This window comes from Narcine bancroftii, chromosome 1, assembly GCF_036971445.1.
Source record: "Narcine bancroftii isolate sNarBan1 chromosome 1, sNarBan1.hap1, whole genome shotgun sequence".
NCBI lineage: Eukaryota > Metazoa > Chordata > Chondrichthyes > Torpediniformes > Narcinidae > Narcine > Narcine bancroftii.
Window position 1 is genome coordinate 400,252,279 of NC_091469.1, and position 8,293 is coordinate 400,260,571.

Consider the following 8,293-nt stretch of genomic DNA (forward strand, 5'->3'; position numbering starts at 1 on the left):
TTATTCCAGAGTGTGGATGCCATCAACTGAAGGCCCAGCAAGACATTAGACTGGTGGACAAGAGGATTTCAGATTGGTATGAATCAGGAAGATGCTACGAAAACAGGAAGGTCTGTAGAAAGAATCAGAATTTTAAATTGAGGCACAGATTTAAGTGTTGGAGATGTCATCATGAGTATTGGACAAATCCAGTGGTCATGCAACATTTTGCTGGGTATGTTACCTTTGTGCAGCTCCGAACATTTAACTATTGGATGGGTCACGTCTCCAGAATGGAGGACCATCGCCTTCCCAAGATCGTATTATATGGCGAGCTCTCCACTGGCCACCGTGACAGAGGTGCACCAAAGAAAAGGTACAAGGACTGCCTAAAGAAATCTCTTGGTGCCTGCCACATTGACCACCGCCAGTGGGCTGATAACGCCTCAAACCGTGCATCTTGGCGCCTCACAGTTTGGCGGGCAGCAGCCTCCTTTGAAGAAGATCGCAGAGCCTACCTCACTGACAAAAGGCAAAGGAGGAAAAACCCAACACCCAACCCCAACCAACCAATTTTCCCTTGCAACCGCTGCAATCGTGTCTGCCTGTCCCGCATCGGACTGGTCAGCCACAAACGAGCCTGCAGCTGACGTGGACTTTTTACCCCCTCCATAAATCTTCGTCCGCGAAGCCAAGCCAAAGAAAAAGAAAAAAGAATGATTGACAAAGGTTTCAAAGCAGATTGCCTGCTTATTCTTATGACCTTGCATTGTAGCTAATAAAGAACACAAAATTAAACTATGATAGATAAAGAAGGAGGAAGTGATTAGGTAGCAAGAAATGCTGGAATAGAGAATATATTTGGAATCAATATTTTTTTGAATGTTTTATTTACATTTTTAAAGCCAAATGTGCAATCAACAAAAAAAAACACAGGGAAAAAAAATAGAATACAGAGTAAAAATAACAATGATATATAGTGGCTATAATCCCCTACTCCATCCACCACCCCCACCCTCCCATGAAAACTTAATACAGAAAATGTTAATCCCAAGAAAATGTGAAGAGAAGAAGAAAGAGAGACAAGAAAAAGAAAGAGAGAGACAGGGATTGTGGGGGATCTGTCGTCCAACCCACAAATTTCACATTTTCTAAGTTTACTTGGATCTTCAGGGGACACTTGTGTAGGTCTTGTGGGTGAGATGGGGCACAATTAAAGATTCACACCTACATTTTGTAAATATTGCTGCCATATTTTTACGAACATGTCACACTTTTTAATTAGGTTATAGGTAGTCTTCTCAAGGGGAACACAGCTTTGCATTTCCACATTCAAAACGCTATACCTAGATGTGAATCAGACTTCCAAATAACTGATATACATTTCCTGGCCACTGCTATCTGGACAAATATTGTTTGATGTTGGGACAACATCATTTTTGGTTTTATACCGGCAACATTTCCAAAAAGAATAGTTCTGGGTCCTGGGAAGTTTAATTCCTCTAATTCCCTCTAAGTTTTCCCAGATCTACCCCAAAGGGTCTTATCTTGGAACATGCCCAAGTTGAACGTAAAAAGTTCTTATTCTTCACTGCGCCTAAAGCATTGATCCAAAATGTCTGATTTTAATGTATTTAATTTTTTTTTTTGCGGTGTGAGATATAACTGGAGCAAAAAAATAAATTGCACCAATCAGTATCTTACCCTTATTGTGTTTGTCATACAGTCCCAACATAAATCGAACAAGTTTTGTGCACCAATACATATTTAAGTCTGATTGCCATCTCTGTCTCAACCTATGTACCCCCTGTTTAGGGGTTCTCATTTGAAGTAATAAATACATTGCTGAAGTAAATTTCTTTGTGCTTCCCTTTCGAACCAGAGACTCCACATCACTTCACTTTGGTGGAATCATTGTCAGGCCCAGTTTATCCCTTAAATATGCTCTTAACTGAAAATAGAATATTGTATACCAAACATTTTTTAATTGTTCAAATGACATAAGTTGACCCTGCTCAAAACAATCTTTGATGTATCTAAGCCCTTTTCAAGACTAGGAATAGAAAATCTTACTACCTGTTGTTAAGGATATAAGTCTATTCTGAGTCAGGGGTGTTTTTGGAGATTTGGAATCAATATTCATAAAGTAGATGGATATTTTCATTTTTAATTTTTTTTGAAAAATTACCATCAAAATGCAGCAAAGATATTTTGGATATTTAAAAATGAGTAATAAATCTATTGCTTACTTTATGACAGAGCAACTAAACCTGGCTTGTTTGTTGATATCTGAAGCATAACATTAAATTATAGAGTCATTATTTCATTCCACAGTCTTAAAGCATTTCATTTATACAGTGGTGTCATTAAACTGCAAATTACACCAACAGCAGTTAAAATCAGTTTTGATTGAAATTAACATGGATAGCTACTTTAAAACATGTTCCACGATATTAGCATTAAATACATTTTAAATGCTTGAAAATTCACTGACCAATATTGGAGAAAAGTCATTAACACTGTTGAAATATGTAGGGTTATTTGCTACCAGACTTGCATGGGTCAATTTTAACTAATATGCAAGGCCACTGCAATGACATCAATGCAGAATTAAATATGCTATGTGGTGGCAAATTTGCCTCTAAGTCAGAATTTGAAGGAAATTAAATTAATTATATGACATTATATTATGTAATATTATGGAGTATAATGCTGCAATATGAGATTTTGCTGCGTATTCACATTCAAAATAGGGCAACCTAGAAAGGAAGTTTCTCTGTTGGGATGTCCTTTATACATGCTGCTGGCAATTAATATCTGTGAATTGCTCGAGCTGCAAATACTTACAGTGATTTGACACCATACACAATGAAGGCCTGTAAGACCCTGATAACACTTGATGGTTTTATGGCACTTGTCACATTTCTTTGGACAGTTTCCTTCCACCCAGAAGTGATGCATTACCTAAGGGAAGCAAATGTATAATTTGTTTAGAAAATAGAACAGGTCTATAATGTAAAGCCAGTGCAATTCACAGTGAAAGATAAGTGAGGACAGCTCACAGATGCATTCTTTTTTGACTTGACATAGGTGTTGATGCAGGAGGGAAGAGCTCTGGACACACAGCGTTCATGAACGGTGTACTTGCAGACTGAAAAAAGAAATTGAAAACGTAGGTCAATAAAATGAAGTTAAACTTTCAAAAACAAAAAAAAAATTATTTTTATTCTCGACATCTGCTCTCTGCCAGCAGGTGATAAAGAAAACATGAAGTGTGGGCTTTTTTCCCCCCCATTTCACCTCAGGAAGAATCCATAACCAAAATATTGTTTGTAATATATAGCTTTGTGGAAAAAAAAGCAACAGGGTTGGTCATTTAATTCATTGAGTCCACCCATCATTCAATAAGACCTTGATTGATCTATATTCAAACCATTTGCTTGCCTTGTTTCCAGTTCGCTTAAAATGCTATTGACTAGTAATAATCCACCAAACTTAGATTTAATTGAAATTATATCTCTTTCCTCCACTGGCTTTGCAGAAAAGACAGTTTCTTGGCTTCTCTTTTGAATCGTCTCTAATGTTAAGGCTCTGCCCTCTTGACTTAATGTTTGCTCACAAACAGCAAAACTTTCAGCAACCATCCAATCAATTCTTTTTAAGGTCTGAAAATTCTCTCCAGAGGAAAAAAAATGTCCTTTACCCATTAAATACGAGGGAAAATAATGCTAACCCTAATTTAGGAATATGCTCACCTATAATATCTATCTTTGGCTTGGCTTCGCGGACGAAGATTTATGGAGGGGGTAAAAAGTCCACGTCAGCTGCAGGCTCGTTTGTGGCTGACAAGTCCGATGCGGGACAGGCAGACACGATTGCAGCGGTTGCAGGGGAAAATTGGTAAATCCCTGTCGAACCAGTGTTGCACTCTTCCCAATATCGAAGTTTAATTTTTAAGGTATGCTCTCTAAAAATGTACAGTGCTTCAAGTTTAACCTGTAAATTTTATGAGGGGGAAAAATTCTCCCATTAACTGTCTAGTACTCTCGATATTATTCCATCAGCCTTATAATTATTTTTTACCTCACTTCGAATGTACATGGATTTTTAATCTTCGCACTTCCCCATCTTAGGTTTTCTAAACCATTTAAAAACTATTCTATTCCTTTTATGGTCCAAGATAGATAACTTTATACGTACCTGCACCAAAATTCATCAACTGCAGTTTTGCCTGTTTGCAATATATCAATGTCACTTTGTAATTCAGTGCACTACTTACAGTGTCACCAATCTATGTCATCGCAAACTTGAATTTATGGGTCACTATTGTTTTTTCCCAAGCCATTAATAAATACTGAGAACAATTGAGGCCCCAGCCTCCAAATATGCTTTTTTGGTATCACTGTTCACTACTTTCTTATTCAATGTCAATGCCATTTTTGCCTCCTGATGGACTGACCAATCTCCTTACACGTTAATGGTTTGTCCTAAATTACATGAGTTAACAATCTCCTAAATAAAGTGTCAGCAAATGCCTTTTGTAGATACCTATAAACCACTATCATGTCTTCTATTTCAGCTGTTTTGGCATGCAAATTGACTTCCTACCCATGACCTTCCTTTCACAAATCTAGTCTTATGATTATCTTAGTTTCCTTTAAGGACTCTGTTAGTCTTCCAGATCTATAATTTGCTGCTTTTCTTCCATCTGTTTTCGGAAACAAACTAATTGTATTCAAAAATGATCAACTAAGAAAAACCTCTGCATGAAGAACATTTTGGAATCTTAAAATGTTTGCAATTTTCTTCTGATAACTTTCACCTTAAGTGAAAACTTGCAGATTTCTCATCAATGGAGCCATTACATTTCCCTAAAATTTGATCTCTGCTTATATTATTCTTCTCAATGCTAGTTTCCTGTTGGTTCAAATGTAAAGGGCATCAATTATCCAATGCCTTGCCATTTCCTTACTTTATTTTGCAATATCTCATTTGTTGCCACTTCTCTTACATTCACCAGTGTATGCACATGATCACTTAACTCTCTCTGGATGATACATGAAGTTTTTGTGACAAACATTATACAGACATGCCATTTAATAGCAGCAGAAAGAAAAAAATATATTAAAAAGATGCTCACTGGATCAGCAGATCAGACAATCAAGAATAGAAATAAAAGACATTTATTTTAAATTGAGAATGATAATATTCAGCTAGTCAAATTAAGAAGCAAGAAAAACGTCTGGAAAAATGAGACCAATATCTTTCTCATCCAATTAGATTGTTAAAAATATTCTTGTATGATTTGTGTCCTGCTGCAAGTCCCACCAAGAGACAACAAGACATGGCCTATAAGAATGGAAGTGATCCAATCATCATCGTACAGGCAGTGATCTGAATCTTTGAAACTTTGCAATAGACAGCAAACTGCACTTGGACTTGAACTTTATTCCAATTGAAGTAAACCTGATAAGCATGTAAAAAAACAGTTTCAAATTTTGTAATTCAGATAATTTGGATTCATAACACTTCGAATAATTTTCTGTCATGCAGGCAGAATATAAAATATTCACAATAAAAATGTCAAAATTTAAACATTGTAGAGCTCGTCGAAAGAACCAAAGACTTGTTGATCCAAACCAAGGCTTTTATTAGCAAAAGACCGGAGCTCTTCACAGGTGGCCGACCAGTCCGGAATGATCCGACCTGGCTAGGGACACAACCCTTTAAGGCCCAAACAATAGGTGTGGCTTAGCTCTCAGCCAATCGCTGTAAGCACAGTCTAGATACAGTAACTATATACACTATGTACATTGGTGATAGATCTGTACTATCACATTCACCCCTTCTTGGAGAATTGACCCGGGGAAAAAAAAAAAAACAAAAACGAGGGAGAGAATGAAAAGGAAGGGGTAGGTCAAGGACTGTAGCGGTCAGGGGGTCTGACCATCCGGCGTGACCGCCGTGGTGCCGGGATTGGGGTCGCTGGAGTGGTGTCACCAGCGGGCTCATCGGGTGCGACTGCTCCGTCGCTCAATTCCCCAGTCGTTTTGTCGGCAGGGTGGCCCGAGTCATTGGGGTGCTGTTGGTCCTTCTGTTGCGGCACGGGGCCTGGAGCATAAGGAGTTGGGGGGTTTGCTGGGTCTACCGCGTCCTGAGCTAGGTCCCGCACCGAAACAGTGTCCTCCCGCCCGTCTGGGAACTCCACGTATGCGTAATGTGGGTTCGCGTGGAGTAGAGTCACTCGGTCGACCAAGGGGTCATTCTTTGAGTGCCGGACGTGGCGTCGCAAAAGGACGGGGCCAGGGACGGTGAGCCATGCCGGTACAGTGGTTCCCGATTCGGATTTCCTCGGGAAAAGGAACATCCTTTCGTGGGGGGTGGCATTTGTTGCAATGCTGTTAGACGCTGGTTATCCTCCTCCACCTGAATGAATCTCAGGAAGTTTTCAAAGTTCAGCAGCCAGAAGTTAAAGGCTTTGAAGGCTGTAGCTGACTGTGGGTCGATATCAAGTTTTTCTGGCCGAGTTAAACGCTCCATCCCTTTCAAAAAAAAATTCCTTTTGCTAATAAAATTGTAGAGCTCGTCGAAAGAACCAAAGACTTGTTGATCCAAACCAAGGCTTTTATTAGCAAAAGACCGGAGCTCTTCACAGGTGGCCGACCAGTCCGGAATGATCCGACCTGGCTAGGGACACAACCCTTTAAGGCCCAAACAATAGGTGTGGCTTAGCTCTCAGCCAATCGCTGTAAGCACAGTCTAGATACAGTAACTATATACACTATGTACATTGGTGATAGATCTGTACTATCACACATGTAAAAAAACAGTTTCAAATTTTGTAATTCAGATAATTTGGATTCATAACACTTCGAATAATTTTCTGTCATGCAGGCAGAATATAAAATATTCACAATAAAAATGTCAAAATTTAAACTGTATTAGCCTATTAATTTACTTGCAAGTTATCATACTTATAATTTGCAGCATATTTTAACTTCTAATTTAAAATTTCAGAACTTTTCTGTTTATGTATATTTCCACTTCATGTTATTATGATCACTAAATTTAAATGATAATTCATTCAATTTTTAGTGCAATAAACAAAATGTATGGATCAGTTGAGAGCACATTTTCCAAATAATATGTATTCTGATCTATTTCTTTGCTTTTCCTGCCTTCATTCTCCAGTATCTGATTACATCTTGTCCCCTTCCCAGCTTTTCCTACACCCCACTTTTTTATGCTTAACATCTTCCCTTCTTATCCTATTTGCAAGAAAATCATCCTATCTTGAAACATTGACCGTTCTTTTCTCTCGATGGATGATCCCTGACCTGCTGAATCCCATCAATGTCTCACTATTCTGCTCAAGACCACCTGTGCTGTAAACGCAGCTCAGGCCATCACACAAACCAACCTCCTCTCCATAGACTCTGATTATACCTCCCACTGCCTTAGGAAAGTTGCTAACATAATAAATAAACCACTTAGCCAGGTCATACTCTCTTCTCTTCCCTTCTGTCAGGCAGAACAAGTGAATGCTTGAAAACATAAATATCCAGGTTTAAAAACTACTTCCTTCCTGCAGTTATCAGGCCCTTAAATGGATCTCACACTGGCAAAAGTTGACACCCTTGCACTATTTTAACTGCAGATATCCAAATGCCCTGCATTATATTTTTGAACCCTGCATTTTTTGACTTATTTGGATATTATGCAAAATAAGGTTTTTTTTCATTATATCTCAGTACATTATGACAATGAACAAATCAGTTCAATTCAATTAATTGAATTCAATATTTATCTGAACTTTCCATCAACTGCATTTCCTGTGTTTCCAAATATCACAAAGCATCCAAACTATCTTTTGGACACAAATCTACAGCTATTTAAACCAGCTGAAAATTAATCCTTTAAAATCAATCCTCTAACTCTTTCCATTGTGTTCAGCACAAAAATAAAAATATTTTTTCTCTTCATAGTTTAAAATTCATTAAACAAGCAAGGATCAAAAAAAGAGACTGTTGGAGGAACTCAGAGGGTCAAACTGCATTTGTCGAGGCACAAGGATGGTCAAGGAAAGAAATAAGCAGAGGAGTCAAGCAGTGGAGAAGACAGAGACAGCATGGTCAGTGTGGGAATGGGAATGAGAGATGAAATGGCATGCAACCAGTAGCTATTGTTGACATGTTGACAGAGTGCAGATGCTCTGCAAAATGGCCGCAAATCTGATTTTGGTCTCACTGCCATTTTGAGAGGTCAGCATACAGTAGACCAGGCTGCATGAGGTGCAGACAAATCTTTGCCTGAT

The 8,293-nt window shown here is 38.4% G+C and overlaps 1 protein-coding gene across 1 annotated transcript in view; it reads right to left on the bottom strand.

Annotated features, from left to right (window-relative positions):
• Positions 1-4,416, bottom strand: part of LOC138759554 (diacylglycerol kinase beta-like) — a 62,820-nt gene extending 58,404 nt beyond the window's left edge. Inside the window, exons 1-3 of the mRNA XM_069930209.1 lie at positions 4,335-4,416; positions 3,042-3,130; positions 2,827-2,943 (exon numbers count right to left, since the gene is read on the bottom strand). Coding sequence (XP_069786310.1) covers positions 2,827-2,943; positions 3,042-3,130; positions 4,335-4,416 — 288 coding nt within the window. The remainder of the gene's footprint in view (positions 1-2,826; positions 2,944-3,041; positions 3,131-4,334) is intronic.
• Positions 4,417-8,293: the final 3,877 nt, after the last annotated feature.